We start from the raw sequence: 22,930 nt of genomic DNA on the forward strand, positions 1-22,930 counted from the left end.
CATTGCAAAATCACTTTTAAGATTTTAGCATCTTTCCAATTGGAGAAAAATAAAAGTCATATGAAAGACTTTCCTTTGAGGTATAAATGGGACACAGAAAGTATTCAAAATTTCCAGGAATCATTTACACATCCTGTCATACAAAATGAGCTAAAATATTTTTTAAATAACAAAATTATCTTAGACAAAAAGAATGTGAATGATGCCACATATAGTATTCATTCAATATACGAAAAAGTGTGCAAAGTATCACTAAAAAAGAAGAAGAAAAGGGTAAAAACATGTAATCATAAAAAATGGTTTGACCAAGATTTAAAAAGTTTGAAAAAACATGTTAATGATAAAGCTATATTAATGTCAAAATTTCCGAAAGATCCGATAGTGCGTGGCTCTTTTTTTAAACTAAATAAACAATTTGCCAAACTAAGGAGGAAAAAGAAAAGAGAATTTAGAGAAAATATTTTGGACCGTTTAAGCAATCTAGAATCAGAAAATCCAAAGGATTATTGGAACCTTGTCAATCAACTCCGTCTTGAAAATAATTCAGAAACTAAAAACAACATAGATGGTGACATTTGGTATAAATATTTCTCTGACTTGTCATCCATTCCTGAAAATGAACACATAAAGTCCAAGATAAAAGAGATAAAGAGTAAACTTGAACTATTAGAAAAGAAAAACTTTGGATTCAGTGAGATTGACTTTAAAATCACCCCTGGTGAACTCCAAAAAGCCCTGAGGCAATTAAAATCTGGGAAAAGTCCAGGTCTAGACACTATTACAAATGAAATGTTAAAAGTTTCACAGAGTTATATGCAAGATTGCTTACTAAAACTTTTTAATGCCATTCTTCTATCTGGCATTTATCCCAGTAATTGGTCTGAGAGCTACATTACTCCTATATTCAAATCTGATAACCCGCAGAACCCTGAAAATTACAGAGGTATTGCCATCAATAATAGTCTTGGCAAACTTTTCAATACCATTCTGTATAACAGACTTGATAAATTTTTATCTGATAATAATATCATAAACAAAACTCAAATTGGTTTTTCTAAGAAAGCTCGCACTTCGGATCACATTTTTGTACTAAAATGTCTCATAGAAAAATATGTTAAAAGAGGCAAAGGTAAATTGTATGTATGTTTTGTAGATTTTCGCAAGGCCTTTGACAAGGTTATTCATATTGGTATATTATACAAATTATTACAGCATACAAATAATGGTATTTTTTATAACATTTTGAAATCTATGTATAGTAACGACAAAGTGTGTGTTAAAGTAGAAGACAAAATAACTGATTTTTTTAGATATAATGTTGGTGTACGACAAGGTGACGTTTTGAGTCCCACATTGTTTAAACTGTTTATTAATGATTTGCCAGATATATTATCTAACAATTATGATGATGTCAATTTAAATGATGAAAAGATACCATGTCTACTTTATGCTGATGATCTTGTATTAATATCTGACTCAAAAGAAGGGCTTCAGAAGAGACTTGATACTTTGTGCACATTCTGCAAAGATTGGTGTATGGAAATAAATGTGAAGAAAACCAAGATTATAATATTCAATAGGAGTGGTAGACTCCTTAATGAAAATTTTAATGTAGGAAATAATTCTATTGAATGTGTTAAACAATACAAATATCTTGGCATAGTCATCCAAAATACTGGAAACTTTAATGAAGCCAGGAAACAATTATTCCAAAAAGGTCAAAAGGCCAGTTTTAAACTTTATAAAGATTTGAAATCATCTAATCCTCCTATTAAAACTCTTTTGCATTTATTTGATCACTGTATACAGCCAATTGTAACTTATGGTTGTGAAAATTGGGGTGTTATTAACATTACTTCTAAAAGGAAAAATTTGTCCCTTTATGACATATTTAAAGATTGGGAGTTTGAGAAGCTAAATTTAAAATTTTGTAAGTATATTATTGGTGTTACAAAGATGTGCACAAATGTAGCAGTCCTGTCTGAATTGGGTAGATATCCTCTTTATATAAATTTGCTAACACATATGTTTATGTATTGGCATAGACTAGAGAATTCTCCATCTGATTTATTGAAAAATGCTTATGCTGAGTTAAAAATGATAGAAAGTAAAGGTCAAACCAGTTCCAATAATTCATGGCTCTCTAATATCATTTTCTACAGTGAAAAATTGGGTATTGACCTAAATATATGTAAAAATCTAGGAAAAAATAAATTTAAAAACTTATTGAAAAAACAGCTCAAATCAAATTTTCAAAATGATTGGGAGAAAATGCGAGATTTTTATTTACAGAATCAAGGCAAATTGGACACTTATTTTTCATTCAAAAAGTCATTTGACTATGAAAATTATTTAGATTTAAAGCACCCACAAAAACATTTATTAACAAAATACAGACTTAGCAATCACTGTTTAAGAATAGAAACTGGCAGACATGAACGAATTACCAATGTATGTGGTAAATATGAAATATTACCTCGACATGAGAGGATATGTTTATATTGTAATACAAATTGTATTGAAAATGAAATGCACTTTCTTCTGGAATGCCCTATTTACAATAACCTCAGAAGAGATATCACTGATTATATAAAAAAATACCCCAGTTTAGATAGTTTAAATATAAATGATCTTTTTTCATGGATCATGATTAATGAAGATAGCAGATTTCTATCTATTTTATGTGCATACCTGGATAAAGGCCTGCAACTAAGAAAATCAGAAAATTAGTTAGATACTCTAAAATATATCAAAATTATCTCCCCTTGACCACTGATCCTTTCTTCATGCATTTGAATTTCAATTATTATTTTATGTTTCTTTAATCACTCTGTAATGTTTATGTCATGTTGTAATTAATGTTATGCTCTTAATGGGCCCTTTAATTTGGAAAATAAAAATATTGTATTGTATTGTATTGTATTGTATAACTGTTCAATGTTTTCAACAGCATCAAATTAAAGTCTTTTTTTTTTACATCTTAATCCATTGTCAGTATTTCACTTTTAATCATCCAGACGTGTGTCTTAAACTAGCTAGTTGATGACCAGGTAATTGCCAATAATTTGTTATTGCTGTATATATAGTCTAATAATAAACACCTTCATTGATTACTCGAAGCTATTTACCTTACGACACAAAAACAAGAAAAAGAAATGGTGACCTTCTGTTTTTACAGACTTTTCCGATATCAATTTCGAGTTTCTCAAGAGTTTACCCTGTCAGTTTTAATTCTGTAAACAAAAATGTTTACTGAAACTTTTTCGATGTTGACATTTTCAAAAGTTGTAGATTTCAAATTTTAATGGGAGGGATGGAAGAGGGTCTGAAAAACAAGAGATTTCGACTCCCATCGGAAGAATCACATGTATGACATACAAAATTTAATTATTACACAATACAAACTAGACTAAGTGAAATCCCTGGCCACACTTCACTCTGAAACTGTTTTATAGCAAAGTCAATGTTGGATTTCTTTGACAGACACAAATGATGCCCCTGCAGATGCAAAGTCTTATTTAAAAATAACTGTCTAACACTTTACCTTAAATATGACAAAGGTAAATTATATTATCACCCAAAAGAGCAAATATAAATAAGAATCAAAATCCTGAACCCATGCACAAAAAATGGAAAAACCACCAACTAAGTGAACACTTCCTAGCATTAAACTGTAGGACAATTATCTGTATGCGAGCTCCCCTTATGCAAGTAACTACTACAAAAAATGATTAAGAGCAAATATTAAACAAAATCAAAACCCTGACCACATGCACACCTTCAATACATGTACAAAGACTACAAACAGACATCAGAGTGAAAACTTCATAGAATTCAAACTGTAGGAGGAGTTAAGTGGAATAACTGTACACCCATAATGGGAAGGACATACAGAGAGACACTGACAGGGGTAAAATAATATGATGTTTTAGTTGTGGCGGCATTAAAAGAATTATTTTTTTAAGAAAAAACTGTACATTTCCAATTTTCATGATGCCAAACCTCCTATTTTTATGACAGTCTATAAAAAATTTATTGATAATGATGTAATCGAAAATTGATAATTAAATTCTCCAAACGATTAAATCATTTTTATGTGAATATTTTGCTCTAAGACGTATTATTTCTTGGTGAAAAACAAACATTTCTCATTCTTATCTAAGCCTTTACCTAAAACTGTTAGCCAGGCAGTCTGGTAATATCTACCAAGTGGAATAGAAATCAAGCAACCATACCATCCAGCATTATCTTTTGTTACATTCTTTATTGTCAGTATTTCTGGGTGACTTAAATTCACCATGGATTGCTAAAATATCAAATAAAACAGCATTAGAGGATGAGTATATAAAACATTGAAAAGCAAAATTTTCAAAAAAGTGAACTAAGACAATAAATTATAAAAAAAGTGAAAAAAGAAGAAAATATTTCAATAAACTAGACAATTAGAATCACATTATTTTCTTAAGTCACTTGAGATTTGTCATGCAGTCAGTTTTTTAAATAAACACATGTATATATACTATTGTATAACACTTTTTAACAGCAAGATAAACTTATCAACAGACAATAAGAAATTAAATTTAAAGAAACATTCACATCAAGATCATTCAGACACACCATATCTGTAAACATTTCATGACTCAGTGAGACATTTTTCAAGCGACATACATTTTGGTGTGAAAATCCCAATGCAACCTTCTACTTGAGGTATTAATAAGTTGAAGTTATGAAATAACTGTTTCACAAATGATATCGGATATGTTCCTTATGTTGTTACTACAATCCCCTTCCCTTTCATGAATGTGACCTACCAAATTAGACTATTTACCGGACATAAGCAACATGACGGGTGCCACATGTGGAGCAGAATCTGCTTACCATTCCGGAGCACCTGAGATGACCCCCAATTTTTGATGGGATTCGTGTTGCTTATTCTTTATTTTCCTATGTTGTGTCATGTGTTCTATTGTTTGTCTTTTTTATTTTTAGCCAGGTGCATGTTGTCAATTTATTTTAGTTGATTTATAAGTTTGACTGTTCCTCTGGTATCTTTCGTCACTCTTTTTTTGAAGTCTAGATTACTATATAGATAAAGATAGAAAAATACTGGTCTTGGCCCGTAATTCCTAAACAGTTTGGACCATCACCACCAAAAAAAAATCTGAATCTTCCTTTTGTGGTTTTAATATAACTAAAAAGTGTGTGAAGATTTATGGAATAATCATAAATAGTTTCTGAGATACGGCACAACATGTATTTTTAATAAACATGATCACTCTAAAATAAGATAAAGAATCATCACAAAAAAGTAAACAGATCTTCAGATTAATATAACTTACCACTGAACCATGAAAATGAGGTCAAGTTCAGATGACACCTGCCAGTTGGACATGTACACCTTACAGTCCTTCCATACACCGAATATACTAGCCATATTGCTTGTAGTATCTGAGATATGGACTTGACCACCAAAACTTAACCTTGTTCACTGATCCATGAAATGAGGTCGAGGTCAAGTGAAAACTGTCTGACAGACATGAGGACCTTTCAAGGTACGCACATATCAAATATAGTTATCCTATTACTTATAATAAGAGAGAATTCAACATTACAAAAAATCTGAACTTTTTTTTCAAGTGGTCACTGAACCATGAAAATGAGGTCAAGGACATTGGACATGTGACTGACAGAAACTTCGTAACATGAGGCATCTATATACAAAGTATGAAGCATCCAGGTCTACCACCTTCTAAAATATAAAGCTTTTAAGAAGTTAGCTAACACCGCCGTCGCCGCCGTAGCCGCCGTCACCGCCGGATCACTATCCCTATGTCGAGCTTCCTGCAACAAAAGTTGCAGGCTCGACAATTAGCATCCACAGATTTTATCAAAACATTATATGATAAGGCGTTGTTAATTAAAGTCTATTTTTGCTAATGAGAGTAATATTAACATGTCGGGATAAATTAAGTTATTTTGTGTTTTAGTATAAATATCGTTGCAAAATTTTGGGAGAGCAGTCACCCTTTGGAAACCCAAACTTGCACTGCTAAAGTCTATTATACTGGACCTGTAGGACTGACGATCAGTCTTCCAGTTGACTTTGTAGTGTTTGGACAAAAATGTATTTTTTGACTCCCCTTTTATTTTTGAGAATATTTTAAGATAGCAGTCAGTGTTCTGGAAGCGTAACCTCACACTACTCGTCATGCTCATGTCATTATACTAGACCTAAAAGATTGTTTTACCAGTCTACTAGTTGACTGTGCAGTGTTGAGACAAAATTTATCTCTGAATCATAATTTAATTTTAGAAAATACTTTTAAGACTTTTATATTTTGATTTTGAGATTAAGTTCATTTTATGATTTAGTAAATTTGGCATTTATTTTATATTTTACATTGTAAGGAGAAAATAGTTTTACTTTGGATTTTTTATTTTGAATTGATACTATGTACTTTAATTGGATTATTATTATTATTTGGAATTGTTTAATAATTAATTTATTATCATCATACGTCTAAATTATTATAGTAATTAAAGTATGAAAACCTAGTGATTTTTAGCCTTATGTTACAGTTCTATGTAATATAGGCATTTTCTAGTAATATTACTGTTTTATGTAATATGGAGACTATATTACACATTTCAGTAATATAACAATATTACAGGTTTTAGTAATATAAGAATTATATTACTATTTTTTGTAATATTACTTTTACTTGTAATATTATATAAAAAAGTAATATTACAGTTTTCAGTAATTGCCTGGACTGTGATAACAGCAAAATAAAATTTCATGTAGACAAGAAAAGATACCAAAGAAGACATCATAAGTCTTAGCTTGTGTCTCATTCCCTTTGATGATTACAAATAAAATATGTTTATATTAAGGGGGCTCTCCAGTATAAATCTTTTTTTTCTTTCTAATATATGATTTCTTTATATTTTTCTATAAACATGATAAATGAACTTTATTATATACTTAATAGAACAAGAGGCTCTCAAGAGCCTGAATCGCTCACCTGGTAAATAATGCCTTATTGAACATATTGAACCATGCCAGGCAAACATGTACAGCTAACAATTCTTCAATATTAGAAATACAAGTTCTACCATGTTTACACGTTTCCTTCTAATATAATATGCATACAAGAAGAGCGGCAGGACGTTATTTTTATTACATTATAGTTACAATAAAAGAATTTTAACAATAAAATTGTTATTGTTACATTATTAAATTGTTATTCTTTCGAATTTCTTCATTCATGATTTGAATTTATTCCACTGCTGAGAAGGGGCAAGGGGCTCCAATAACAGCAAAACAGTTAAATGATTTCATTAATAACAGTTAGGCATGGACCATTTAACTTGTAGGGGGACATGGGTTTTTTTCTGGTCAGAATATTTTCTATTTTTTGGAAGTAGCACAACAAATTATTTTTTTTGCAAATTGCAAATTGAAAATTTCAGGACAGGTAGACCTTGACCTAATAAATATTTTAACTTCTAGTCTTATTTGCTCTAAATGCTGGAGTTTTTTAGATATAAGCCAAAAACTGCATTTTACCCTGTGTTCTATTTTTAGCCATGACGGCCATGTTTTTAGACAAAATAGAAAATAAAACACAAACTTTATTTTATACACCCTACTGATCATTCAGTTGAAGTTTGGTTGAATTTGGTTGAGTAGTTTTAGAGGAGAAGATTTTTTAAAGTTAGCAAATATGATGAACAAATTGTGAAAAAATTGTCATTAAAGGACAATAACCCCTTAAGGGGTCAATTGACAATTTTGGTCATATTTAACTTATTTGTAGATCTTACTTTGCTGATCATTTTTGCTGTTTACAGTTTATCTTTATCTATAATGATATTCAAGATAACGACCAAAAACTGCAAAATTTCCTTAAAATTACCAATTAAGTGGCAGCAACCCAACAATGGTTAGTTTGATTCGTCTGAAAATTTCAGGGCTGATAGATCTTGACCTAATGAACATTTTTACCCCATGTCAGATTTGCTCTAAATGCTTTCGTTTTTGAGATATAAGCCAAAAACTGCATTTGACCCCTATGTTCTATTTAAAGTAAGGGCGGCCATGTTTTTTGACGGATCAAAAATCGAAGCACACATTTTGTGCAGGATAATCTAAGGAACTATCATGCTAAGTTTCATCCAAATCCATTCAGTAGTTTCAGAGGAAAAGATGTTTGAAAAATTGTTAACGACGACAGACGACGACGACGGACGCCAAGTGATGAGAAAAGCTCACATGGCCTTTTAGGCCAGGTGAGCTAAAAATGAAATAAAAAAATTGGGTCACCGTTCATTTACGCTAACAATCTGCCTCTGAAAGAAGCATAATTTTTTGTTAATGTCCTTATTTACTGTTGAACTAATAGGAGAAAAAGAAGTAATATCGAAATAAAAAAAGAACTAAATTACAGAAATCGCTTAAATTTTACAAGTATTTAGTTCATGTACAGCTTTTTGAAAACAATAATAAAAAATATAGGTCATCAATGATTTAAAAAAGATATTTCAACTTTAATGCCAAAAAAATGTATTTTTGCATCAAAGGGAGATAATTTGGAGCTTTTTCAATGCTATAAACATATTAAAAGTCACCTGGGGGCAAACAAAATTGATTTTTTTAGTTGATTTTTGTACCATATCATAAAGCAATAACTAATAGTGTGATGAATAAAATTCATAAGGGTTCCGCGGAACCCAGTGTCTCACCTTTTTTTGCTGTAAATTGCAGGCTGAACAAAAAAAAGGAAAACAAGAGGCTGTCACAACGACAGCAAACCGGATTTATTAACATTTATTTGTGTCCTAGCAATATCACAAGAACCATTACTGATGAATGGTGAAAGGGAAAATCGTCAATATCAAATTTGACCTCCATTTTGTCATCAGTATCAACATATTAAAATTAGAAAAGCTTAGATTGAATGGTTCATGAGTAAATGCAATAAAGTGAATGGAAACGCCATTTTACGATCTTTCAAGAACCATAACTCCTGAACAGTAAAAGTCAAAATCGTCATTATTGAACATGTTGAACTTGACCTCTATTTTGTCATCAGTAACAACATATAAAAATTTCAAAAGCTTTGGTTGAATGGTTCATGAGAAAATGCACGGACATGACTGGAAACACCATTTTTCAATCTTTCAAGAACCATAACTCCTGAACGGTAAAAGTCAAAATCGTCATTTTGAACTTGACCTCCATTTTGTCATCAGTAACAACATATTAAAATTTGGGAAGCTTTGGTAGAACAGTTCATGTGTAAATACACGGACACGACTGGAAACTCCATTTTTCAGTCTTTCAAGAACCATAACTCCTGAACGGTAAAAGTCAAAATCGTCATTATTGAACTTGACCTCCATTTTGTCATCAGTAACAACATATTAAAATTTGGGAAGCTTTGGTAGAACAGTTCATGCATAAATGCACGGACACGACTGGAAAAACCATTTTTCAATCTTTCAAGAACCATAACTCCTGACAGTAAAAGTCAAAATCGCCATTATTGAACTTGACCTCCATTTAGTTGTCAGTAACAACATATTAAAATTAGAAAAGCTTAGATTGAATGGTTCATGAGTAAATGCAATAAAGTGAATGGAAACGCCATTTTACGATCTTTCAAGAACCATAACTCCTGAACGGTAAAAGTCAAAATCGTCATTATTGAACATGTTGAACTTGACCTCTATTTTGTCATCAGTAACAACATATAAAAATTTCAAAAGCTTTGGTTGAATGGTTCATGAGAAAATGCACGGACATGACTGGAAACACCATTTTTCAATCTTTCAAGAACCATAACTCCTGAACGGTAAAAGTCAAAATCGTCATTTTGAACTTGACCTCCATTTTGTCATCAGTAACAACATATTAAAATTTGGAAAGCTTTGGTAGAACAGTTCATGTGTAAATACACGGACACGACTGGAAACTCCATTTTTCAGTCTTTCAAGAACCATAACTCCTGAACAGTAAAAGTCAAAATCGTCATTATTGAACTTGACCTCCATTTTGTCATCAGTAACAACATATCAAAATTTGGGAAGCTTTGGTAGAACAGTTCATGCGTAAATGCACAGACACGACTGGAAAAACCATTTTTCAATCTTTCAAGAACCATAACTCCTGAACGGTAAAAGTCAAAATCGCCATTATTGAACTTGACCTCCATTTAGTTGTCGGTAACAACATATTAAAATTAGAAAAGCTTAGATTGAATGGTTCATGAGTAAATGCAATAAAGTGAATGGAAACGCCATTTTACGATCTTTCAAGAACTATAACTCCTGAACGGTAAAAGTCAAAATCGTCATTATTGAACATGTTGAACTTGACCTCTATTTTGTCATCAGTAACAACATATAAAAATTTCAAAAGCTTTGGTTGAATGGTTCATGAGAAAATGCACGGACATGACTGGAAACACCATTTTTCAATCTTTCAAGAACCATAACTCCTGAACGGTAAAAGTCAAAATCGTCATTTTGAACTTGACCTCCATTTTGTCATCAGTAACAACATATTAAAATTTGGAAGCTTTGGTAGAACAGTTCATGTGTAAATACACGGACACGACTGGAAACTCCATTTTTCAGTCTTTCAAGAACCATAACTTGAACGGTAAAAGTCAAAATCGTCATTATTGAACTTGACCTCCATTTTGTCATCAGTAACAACATATTAAAATTTGGGAAGCTTTGGTAGAACAGTTCATGCGTAAATGTACGGACACAACTGGAAAAACCATTTTTCAATCTTTCAATAACCATAACTCCTGAACGGTAAAAGTCAAAATCGCCATTATTGAACTTGACCTTCATTTAGTTGTCAGTAACAACATATTAAAATTTTAAAAGCTTTGGTTGAACGGTTCATGAGTTAATGCACGGACAACATTTGATTGACGCCCGAAAAATACTGAAAAAATGAATTTAATTTTTTACAAAATTAAGTTCTGGATACTATCTTATGATCATAAACAAGCTTCTGTCCAAGTTTGGTACAAACCCAGGATAGTTTAAGAAAGTTAAAGTTAAAAAACTACCTTGATCAAAAACTTTAACCTGAACTTTGCTCTATCATTTTCTATGTTCAGTGGACCATGAAACTTGGGTCAAAACTATAATTTGGCATTAAAATTAGAAAGATCATATCATGGGGAACATGTGTACTAAGCTGAATGGACTTCAAATTCTTCAAAAACTACCTTGACCAAAAACTTAAACCTGAAGCGAACGGACACACAGATGGACGAACTAACGAACGAACGAACGGAGGCACAGACCAGAAAACATAATGCCTCTCTACTATCGTAGGTGGGGCAATCGTAGGTGGGGCATAAAAATGAAATCACATTTAAACTTTTTTTTTACACCAGAAATCAGGAACGTTCTCTGAAAGCAGGAAATATATTTCCTGACTTGTGCTCAACCTGTTCAGACGTCTCAGACTATTTTTACTCAAAAGATTTTATCCTTTAAACAGGAACAGAGGTTAAAGACAAATCCAATCAAGGTGCACTCAGTGGGTTGAAAGATGCTTCAGATTTAAGATCACCCTTGCACACAACACAAATCATGTGGCAAGGCATTATGTTTGTTTTTCTTGATTCCAAATCATATAGAAGCTTCAAAGCAAAAAAGCTTTGATTTAAAACGTTTGATGACTGCAGCATCAGAAAGGTATAAAAAAAAAACCAACGCATCGGAAAGATATCACTAAAAACCAACATAGAAAAAAAAAATTTGGACAAGAATGGCCAATAAAATTTTTCGTGTTGCAGTGATTTTACAGGGTTAGTCGTGGAAAGGGAAACAAACAATAATTAATTTTTGGCCTACATAGCTAGTTGACACACAATGAATGTTGTGTTAGAACTTAAAAAAATTAAATTGGACATTTACCTGCTATGGTCCAATATACAAAATCTAAATACATGATTTGATTCAGCATATTTTAAAAAGAACCCCAACAATTCAATTTTTGATGAAATCAAAGAAAGTTCAATTTTGGAACCTCTAGAACTCAATGTGGACCAATTTGATAAAGGGGCCCAGACATCACAAATCTAAATAAACGATTAGAATCGGCATATCAAAGAACCCCAATAATTCAATTTTTGATGAAATCAAACAAAGTTTAATTTTGGACCCTTAATTTTGGCCCCTCATTCCTAAACTGTTGGAACCAAAACTCTAAAAACCAATCCCAATCTTCCTTTTGTGGTCATAGATTTCTATTTACTTATACATACTAAAGTTATTATCCTGAAATCATTGGTCTTGGATGACGCTCAACAAGGCAGATGACAACAACGTATAACAAATATCAACTAAATTTTTTTTAATTATTTTTGCGGTTGTATCAAACGGACATATAAACCAATAACGTTAAAAGTGAATGTACCCAAATTCATGCTTCATTAAAAATTTGTGTGAATAAGCATTGTGTATACATTTTTTATATTATTTGGTTGATGCAAACTTCAGTTAGAGAATGGAAACAGAAAATTCAGCATTGTTTCCATAATTGTAAAGAAATATTTAACTTAAATGGAAATTAAGACCTCATTTAACACAAAATTAAAAATAAAAGGTTGAAAAATAAAAGGCAAAGCTACAATATTTACAAACCTTTCGGCTCACTAATGCCATGAATTGATAGCCATACCACAGTGGTAATATCCTGTGTTATCTGATCTAGAAAAGAAAAAAAATACAAAAATAAATATGTAGTAAATATATATACTGTCTTAAGTGTTGAGGTACAATATCCAATAAAGAAAAATAAATCTAACATTAAGACGAAGTTGCAAGTGTTGAATTAATATTTCTGAATGCAGTAGTTTGCCAGCCCAGAATTGCATCAATTGAGGGCAGTATGTTTATTATACTAAGTGCTTGCAGAAATTAATCCTAACTACATAAGCCAAGGTTGTTTATAATTATTAGGATTTTAAATAGCATGAAACATAACCAGTGCTTAACAATTGTAAAGTATTGTGTAACTTATATTCAGAACTGTTAACGTTGGATTATGTTGCTTGATGAATTTGGTGATTAGATTTTGTCAGTTGTCATGGTTGTTGTAGGATTTTTCTTGGATTTCAGTATTTCTGTTATTCTACTTTTTTTGTTATGTATAACAGCACTTACAAAAAGATTTTAATCATTTTAATTAGCCAAACATCATGTAGTCGCCAGAAATATGGTCATTGTATCGAAGCACATGTGAATGGTTCCGGTATGAAAAGAAGATAATTACACTTTTGCGAGATATGAACAAAGAAATGTTTAGTAACATTTTGAAAGCATATATTTCATGCTATTATCATTGCATGAAGTTTTAGAAGAACAATAATGTATACAAAATCATACATGTACATGTATTATTGGGGAAAAAAATGAAAAGCAAAGAAAGGGTGCTTTGGCTGTTGTCTTTCATCCTAAGGTCATGGTCAAATGGTGAGTACCCTGATTTAACATAAGTGAATTTCTTTGTTAGTGTGAGTAACCCTGCAAAGACGCCATTGGCATTGCAACAATTAATAAAAGTATATTTCAGGTGTAAGTAGGATGACAAAAGTATCTCTTATATTTGGAACTTGTAGCTTAACAGTGGAAAAGGTGTTTTCTAGAATTGATGCCACAGTAAACCAATCTTATTTCTCGGATTTAAACAAATGAGTAAAGGTTCTGTGCTACAAGAAAAAAAAGTATCATAAGTATAATGTGTACATACATTTTGAAGTTATTTTGCATTTTTTACAAAAAATATTTACATGGTAATAATGAGAAGTTCTGTTAATATTCACATGCAAATTTCAAAAACACACACATGACATAGAGGGAATAAAAAGCCATATCTAGTTGTTACAATGGTCAACAAATATGGTCATAATTTAACTTAGGACTCAATAACTAGAGGCTCTAAAGAGCCTGTGTCGCTCACCTTGGTCTATGTGAATATTAAACAATGGACACGGATGGATTCATGACAAAATTGTGTTTTGGTGATGGTGATGTGTTTGTAGATTTTACTTTACTAAACATTCTTGCTGCTTACAATTATCTCTATATCACAGTACTTTCTGTGGAAAATGTTATTGAAAATCTTCAAATTTTAAGAAAATTGTTAAAAATTGACTATGAAGGGCAATAACTCCTTAGGGGGTCAATTGACTATTTTGGTCATAGTGACTTATTTTTAGTTCTTACTTTGCTGTACATTATTGCTGTTTACAGTTTATCTCTATCTATAATAATATTCAAGATAACAAAAAAACAGCAAAATTTCCTCAAAATTACCAATTCAGGGGCAGCAACCTAACAACCGATTATCTGATTCATCTGAAAATTCCAGGGCAGATAGATCGTGACCTGATCAACAATTTTACTTCCTGTCAGATTTGCTCTTAATGCTTTGGTTTTTGAGTTATAAGCCAAAAACTGCATTTTACCCCCATGTTCTATTTTTAGCCATGGCGGCCATCTTGGTTTGTTGGCCGAGTTACCGGACACATTTTTTAAACTAAATACCCCAATGATGATTATGGCCAAGTTTCGTTAAATTTGGCCCAGTAGTTTCAGAGGAGAAGATTTTTCTAAAAGATTACTAAGATTTACGAAAAATGGTTAAAAATTGACTATAAAGGGCAATAACTCCTAAAGTGGTCAACTGACCATTTTTGTCATGTTAACTTATTTGTAGATCTTACTTTGCTGAACATTATTGCTGTTTACAGTTTATCTCTATCTATAATAATATTCAAGATAATAACCAAAAACAGCAAAATTTCCTTAAAATTACCATTTCAGGGGCAGCAACCCAACAACAGAATGTCCGATTCATCTGAAAATTTCAGGGCAGCTAGATCTTGACCTGATGAACAAATTTACCCCATGTCAGATTTGCTCTAAATGCTTTGGTTTTTGAGTTATAAGCCAAAAACTGCATTTTACCCCTATGTTCTATTTTTAGCCATGGCGGCCATCTTGGTTGATTGGGCGGGGCACCAGACAAATTTTTTAAACTAGATACCCCAATGATAATTATGGCCAAGTTCGGTTAAATTTGGCCCAGTAGTTTCAGAGGAGAAGATTTTTCTAAAAGATTACTAAGATTTACGAAAAATGGTTAAAAATTGACTATAAAGGGCAATAACTCCTAAAGTGGTCAACTGACCATTTTGGTCATGTATACTTATTTGTAGATCTTACTTTGCTGAACATTATTGCTGTTTACAGTTTATCTCTATCTATAATAATATTCAAGATAATAACCAAAAACAGCAAAATTTCCTTAAAATTACCATTTCAGGGGCAGCAACCCAACAACAGAATGTCCGATTCATCTGAAAATTTCAGGGCAGCTAGATCTTGACCTGATGAACAAATTTACCCCATGTCAGATTTGCTCTAAATGCTTTGGTTTTTGAGTTATAAGCCAAAAACTGCATTTTACCCCTATGTTCTATTTTTAGCCATGGCGGCCATCTTGGTTGATTGGGCGGGGCACCGGACAAATTTTTTAAACTAGATACCCCAATGATAATTATGGCCAAGTTCGGTTAAATTTGGCCCAGTAGTTTCAGAGGAGAAGATTTTTCTAAAAGATTACTAAGATTTACGAAAAATGGTTAAAAATTGACTATAAAGGGCAATAACTCCTAAAGTGGTCAACTGACCATTTTGGTCATGTATACTTATTTGTAGATCTTACTTTGCTGAACATTATTGCTGTTTACAGTTTATCTCTATCTATAATAATATTCAAGATAATAACCAAAAACAGCAAAATTTCCTTAAAATTACCATTTCAGGGGCAGCAACCCAACAACAGAATGTCCGATTCATCTGAAAATTTCAGGGCAGATAGATCTTGAACTGATAAACAATTCTAACCCATGTCAGTTTTGCTCTAAATGCTTTGGGTTTTGAGTTATAAGCCAAAAACTGCATTTTACCCCATGTTCTATTTATGGCCATGGCGGCCATCTTGGTTGGTTGGGCGGGTCACCGGACACATTTTTTAAACTAAATACCCCAATGATGATTATGGCCAAGTTTCGTTAAATTTGGCCCAGTAGTTTCAGAGGAGAAGATTTTTCTAAAAGATTACTAAGATTTACGAAAAATGGTTAAAAATTGACTATAAAGGGCAATAACTCCTAAAGTGGTCAACTGACCATTTTTGTCATGTTAACTTATTTGTAGATCTTACTTTGCTGAACATTATTGCTGTTTACAGTTTATCTCTATCTATAATAATATTCAAGATAATAACCAAAAACAGCAAAATTTCCTTAAAATTACCATTTCAGGGGCAGCAACCCAACAACAGAATGTCCGATTCATCTGAAAATTTCAGGGCAGATAGATCTTGACCTGATGAACAATTTTACCCATGTCAGATTTGCTCTAAATGCTTTGGTTTTTGAGTTATAAGCCAAAAACTGCATTTTACCCCTATGTTCTATTTTTAGCCATGGCGGCCATCTTGGTTGGTTGACCGGGTCACCAGACACATTTTTTAAACTAGATACCCCAATGATGATTGTGGCCAAGTTTGGTTAAATTTGGCCGAGTAGTTTCAGAGGAGAAGATTTTTGTAAAAGTTAACGACGCCAGACGACGGACGACAGACGACGGACGCCGGACGCCGGACGCCAAGTGCTGAGAAAAGCTCACTTGGCCCTTTGGGCCAGGTGAGCTAAAAACCAACGCATCCCAGCTGGAGAAAACTCTGCAAATTTTGTTTGTTTTTGGATTTGCAAATTTTAAATTCTTCTTCTTGTCTTTATCATGTTTATGTGTTTACAGATTTTTTTACATCATTTATTAATCTCCCACATTCATGACATTTGAATCAAATGATTGATGATTTGAAACAATCACATGGTCACAGTGTGCCCACATATAACGCATCCAAAGACGATTGTGTAAGATTTATTTCAATTCATTCAGAAGTTATATTATAACTTGCTTATTTATAAAAATCTGACATTTTTTTTTTTAATATTGCAATGTATTGTAATGAAAGAAAAAACAGTGTATCGTAATTTTCTGTCGATAAACACATCTACATATTTTGTTCTTGTTATCTACAGAGTTTTATAAAATTCTGTTGAGTGGTTTCAGAGGAGTTGGGATGACTAGAACAGGACTGATGGACAAAGTCAAAAACATTATACCCTACAGAACTTTGATCCATGGGTTATAATTAATGTACATGAAATAAAAATCTCAGACATAAGAGATTTTATTTTACTTACACACAATTTTCCATTAGGATCCCCCATGATGCAAACTGTCACATGTCAGTTCTTACCATGCTGACCAAACCAATCACTCTGTTTTTCTCGATACTGTAACAAAAAAGAAAGATACATGTATAACAAAGGTATATGTTCCATACTCCAAGGTATATCTAAAAGTAAATGTCCATAAAAACTGTCAATACAAAATCCCACTATCATATCACTATTAGGTAAAAATACCATTTTTTTTTTAATCATTGTTAATGTTCCATTTTCTATTCATCGTTCCAGAGTTTTATTTTTTTTACACTATCTACATGTATAGTATATAAATACAAATGGTGTTGTGATGTAAACAAATGACACCATAATGACATTTATGTGGTGAAAACAGATACTTTTGCAGTATAAGCTATTTATTTGTCTAGCAAATATGAATAATTGCATACAATTCACATTTTGTATCATAATCCTTCATGCTTAACATATAAATTATATACATGTACATGTAATCTGGCATATTTGACTGTAAACACTGAATTTGACTGAGAATGTGTATGTATGCATTGAAAGAAGTGAGCTCCTTCTTTATACGACCGCAGAGGTTGAACCCTGAACGGTTGGGGCAAGTATGGACACAACATTCAAGCTGGATTCAGCTCTAAATTTGGATTGTGATTAAATAGTTGACACATCATAGGTTTCTGACACAGAATGAATGTGTTCTAATGAACTTAAAATTTTTGTTTTCTCTTAGAGCAATTCACTATGCTGTTGAATATTAAACCTCTCAAAAAAATGTTTGAAGAAATTTTCTTTTTTATTTATGAAATTTCAAATGAGAAAAATTAAACCCAATTTTTTTAATCACATCCCCCTTTCCCTTATTCCAAAACTAATCTCAATTAAAATTTCTAATGGAGTTTGCAACAATAACTACTCATTTAAATACATCATAAAATATTAAGATGTAAAAAAACTGCTTGTTATCACTGAATGGTAAAGATTATTTTAATTTATCAGTTGGTAGTAAAAAGTGAATATACATTGTATATTGTATATAACAAAGATTTAAGTTGATTCTGGACAAAGAAAGATAACTCCAATTAAAAATCAAAGAGCTGAATAGCTCTGAGGGGAAAGACGGCTCTTGTTTCTATTCAATTATGTTTTTGGAAAGGGGGGGGGGTATCTTTTGATAGTTTTCATATGAAGAATGAACTAGAGGCTCTAAAGAGCCTGTGTCGCTCACCTTGGTCTATGTGCATATTAAACAAAGGACACAAATGGATTCATGACAAAATTGTATTTTGGTGATGGTGATGTGTTTGAAGTTCTTACTTTACTGAACGATTTTGCTTCTTACAATTATATCTATCATGAACTTTGCCCATTAGTAACAGAGAACTATATTTGGTAAAAATTTACATAAATTTACCAAATTAATGAAAATTGTTAAAAATTGACTATAAAGGGCAATAACTCCTTAAGGGGTCAATTGACCATTTAGGTCATGTTGACTTATTTGTAGATCTTACTTAGCTGAACATTATTGCTGTTTACAGTTTATCGCTATCTATAATAGTATTCAAGATAACCAAAAACGGCAAAATTTCTTTAAAAATTACCAATTGGAGGGTAGCAACCCAACAACCAGTTGTCCAATTCATCTGAAAAATTCAGGGCAGATAGATATTGACTTGATTAACAATTTAACTTCTTGTCAGATTTGCTCTAGATGCTTTGGTTTCATAGTTATAAGCAAAAAACTGCATTTTACCCCTATGTTCTATTTTTAGACGTGGCGGCCATCTTGGTTGAATGGCCAGGTCATCGGACACATTTTTCAAACTAGATACCCCAAAGATGATTGTGGCCTAGTAGTTTCAGTGGAGATTTTGTAAAAGATTACTTAGATTTATGAAAAATGGTTAAAGATTGACTATAAAGGGCAATAACTCCTAAAGGGGTCAACTGACCATTTTGGTCATGTTGACTTATTTGTAGATCTTACTTTGCTGAACATTATTGCTGTTTACAATTTATCTCTATCTATAATAATATTCAAGATAATAACCAAAAACAGCAAAATTTCCTCAAAATTACCAATTCAGGGGCAGCAACCCAACAACCGATTGACCGATTCATCTGAAAATTTCAGGGCAGATAGTTCTTGACCTGATAAACATTTTTATCCCATGTCAGATTTCCTCAAAATGCTTTGGTTTTTGAGTTATAAGCCAAAAACTGCATTTTACCCCTATGTTCTATTTTTAGCGGTGGCGGCCATCTTGGTTGGTTGACCAGGTCACGCCACACATTTTTTAAACTAGATACCCCAAAGATGATTGTGGCCAAGTTTGGATTAATTTGGCCAAGTAGTTTCAGAGGAGAAGATTTTTGTAAAAGATTACTTTAATTTACGAAAAATGGTTAAAAATTGACTATAAAAGGCAATAACTCCTAAACGGGTCAACTGACCATTTTGGTCATGTTGACTTATTTGTAGATCTTACTTTGCTGAACATTATTGCTGTTTACAGTTTATCTCTATCTATAATAATATTCAAGATAATAACCAAAAACAGCAAAATTTCCTCAAAATTACCAATTCAGGGGCAGCAACCCAACAACCGATTGACCGATTCATCTGAAAATTTTAGGGCAGATAGATCTTGACCTGATAAACATTTTTATCCCATGTCAGATTTCCTCAAAATGCTTTGGTTTTTGAGTTATAAGCCAAAAACTGCATTTTACCCCTTTGTTCTATTTTTAGCCGTGGCGGCCATCTTGGTTGGTTGACCAGGTCACGCCACACATTTTTTAAACTAGATACCCCAAAGATGATTGTGGCCAAGTTTGGATTAATTTGGCCAAGTAGTTTCAGAGGAGAAGATTTTTGTAAAAGATAACTTTAATTAACGAAAAATGGTTAAAAATTGACTATAAAGGGCAATAACTTCTAAACGGGTCAACTGACCATTTTGGTCATGTTGACTTATTTGTAGATCTTACTTTGCTGAACATTATTGCTGTTTACAGTTTATCTCTAACTATAATAATATTCAAGATAATAACCAAAAACAGCAAAATTTCTTCAAAATTACCAATTCAGGGGCAGCAACCCAACAACGGATTGACCGATTCATCTGAAAATTTCAGGGCAGATAGATCTTGACCTGATAAACATTTTTACCCCCATGTCAGATTTGCTCTAAATGCTTTGGTTTTTGAGTTATAAGCCAAAAACTGCATTTTACCCCTATGTTCTATTTTTAGCCGTGGCGGCCATCTTGGTTGGTTGACCGGGTCACGCCACACATTTTTTAAACTAAATACCCCAATGATGATTGTGGCCAAGTTTGGTTTGATTTGGCCCAGTAGTTTCAGAGGAGAAGATTTTTGTAAAAGTTAACGACGACGGACGACGACGACGACGGACGACGACGGACGACGGACGCCAAGTGATGAGAAAAGCTCACTTGGCCCTTCGGGCCAGGTGAGCTAAAAAGAGAACAGCTAGAACATGTAGAAAGGTTCACAATATTGAAATCAATTGTTGTTTATGTAATTTTCATTTCCTTAATTTAGGATTCAATTTGGACCAATGGAAGAGATCTGCATCTTCTAAATCTAAACATTTGATTAAAGTTGATAGCTAATTATCTAAAACTCAACTGAATTCTGTCATTTCACAACAACTACAACATTTTTTGAAATCTTGATTGTGTACCACTGAACTGCAGGCTAGAGCCATTTTCTATTTTTTGTGACAGTACTCTTGGATTTTTAAGTTTTTTCTTTAGAAAATGTGGACTGAAAAATCTATTCGATTATAAATTTCCATTGTTAAAGTTCCAAGTTACAACTCTCATCAAAGGGAAACAGGTACTAATAAAAAAAACACCATATGAGTGATGTAAACTGTGTGAAGTTAGTTTCCAAATCTTAATTTTAATTATTTGTATATAATAAATATGTTTAAACTACAAAATGCAAATTTTCATTATTTTTTTTTTTACCATTAATACAATGATTATGTAGGTACACAAAACTTTAGTTTTAATAGAAGACTACTAATCCAATGAAATGTCACATTTACATTAACTTTTATTTTAGTGGATATTTACTCATCAATTGAGGTGCTCCTGAATTGGAGGAAGATTGGTCTCACTAATTAGCGAAAAGAAGCGACAAGAAGAATAATGTTTTCTTGTCGCTAAATAGTCTTCTTGACGCTTTTTGTCGCTTCTTGACGCTTTTGTCTCTAATTAGTGAGACCCGAAAAAAGTAATATAATCGTTTCTTTCCCCTATCTCATGTAACCCCACGATCTTTGTTTATTTTGAAAGTTGTTGATCTACAAATTAAAGTATTGCATGTTGATGTTTAAATCATCTACAGTAAACAATATTATGTTTAGATTTAACAAATACAAATTTGTAATTAGTGCACGATCTCTAAGAATGATTTAAATAACCAGTGAACTGGTGAAGGATATCCCTCCTTCTTCCAAGAATGACGTCACTATGAAATACAATGTAGGTTGGATATATTTAGAATATCTCGTCATACTAATTTTTCCGGATTGTCAAATAAACGTAAATAGTGTAAAGGAGAGTTCAAGATAAGATAATTTCGTGAGAAACAGAAGGGAAATGTGTAAAAAAGTGTTTAAAGTCAAACTATTCCTTTCTGGGTCTCCTTCTCTTCAATCTAAGTACTGAGTCTAAGTAAGATTTGTTGGGGGGGGGGGGGGGGTTCCACACTGTAACATGTATAAAAACAAAATGAATGATGTGAGGGAGTGTCACTCTGGTCAACCCCATAGGGGATTGACGGCTTGAAGCCGTCTTTCCCCAAAAAATCTTGCTATTGCACAATATTTTGCAATTAGATATTTCTTGCTTACTATTCTGGACAAAGAAAGATAACTCTAATTTAAAAAAAATTTGCTATTTCACAATATTGTGCAATTAGATATTTCTTGCCATTGCGCAATACTGTGCAATTGAAAAGACTTGCTATTGCACAATACTTAATATAATAATTTTAGATCCTGATTTGGACCAACTTGAAAACTGGGCCCATAATAAAAAATCTAAGTACATTTTTGGATTCAGCATATCAAAGAACCCCAAGATTTCAATTTTTGTTAAAATCAGACTAAGTTTAATTTTGGACCCTTTGGACTTTTAGTGCAGACCAATTTGAAAACAGGACCAAAAATGAAGAATCTACATACACAGTTAGATTTGGTATATCAAAGAACCCCATTTATTCAATTTTTGATGAAATCAAACAAAGTTTAATTTTGGACCCCGATTTGGACCAACTTGAAAACTGGGCCAATAATCAAGAATCTAAGTACATTTTTAGATTCAACATATCAAAGAACCTAACTGATTCATTTTTTGTCAAAATCAAACTAAGTTTAATTTTGGACCCTTTGGACCTTAATGTAGACCAATTTGAAAACGGGACCAAAAGTTAAGAATCTACATACACAGTCATGACAGTTAGATTCGGCATATCAAAGAACCCCAATTATTCAATTTTGATGAAATCAAACAAAGTTTAATTTTGGACCCTTTGGGCCCCTTATTCTGTTGGGACCAAAACTC

General features: G+C 32.2%; 1 protein-coding gene across 2 annotated transcripts in view; it reads right to left on the reverse strand.

The window, feature by feature from the left end:
- LOC143057246 (fibroblast growth factor receptor 2-like) overlaps nt 1–22,930 on the reverse strand; it is a 45,706-nt gene that overhangs the window by 20,903 nt on the left and 1,873 nt on the right. The window contains exons 2-4 of one of the 2 annotated variants that reach the window (XM_076230514.1): nt 17,319–17,411; nt 12,679–12,744; nt 4,171–4,306 (exon numbers count right to left, since the gene is read on the reverse strand). In XM_076230514.1, the coding sequence (XP_076086629.1) occupies nt 4,171–4,306; nt 12,679–12,699 (157 nt within the window). In that variant the 5' untranslated portion in view covers nt 12,700–12,744; nt 17,319–17,411. Of the gene's footprint in view, nt 1–4,170; nt 4,307–5,339; nt 5,784–12,678; nt 12,745–17,318; nt 17,412–22,930 lie in introns of those variants that run through there. The other variant, XM_076230515.1, reaches the window with a different exon arrangement.

Source organism: Mytilus galloprovincialis, chromosome 13 (genome assembly GCF_965363235.1).
Source record: "Mytilus galloprovincialis chromosome 13, xbMytGall1.hap1.1, whole genome shotgun sequence".
NCBI lineage: Eukaryota > Metazoa > Mollusca > Bivalvia > Mytilida > Mytilidae > Mytilus > Mytilus galloprovincialis.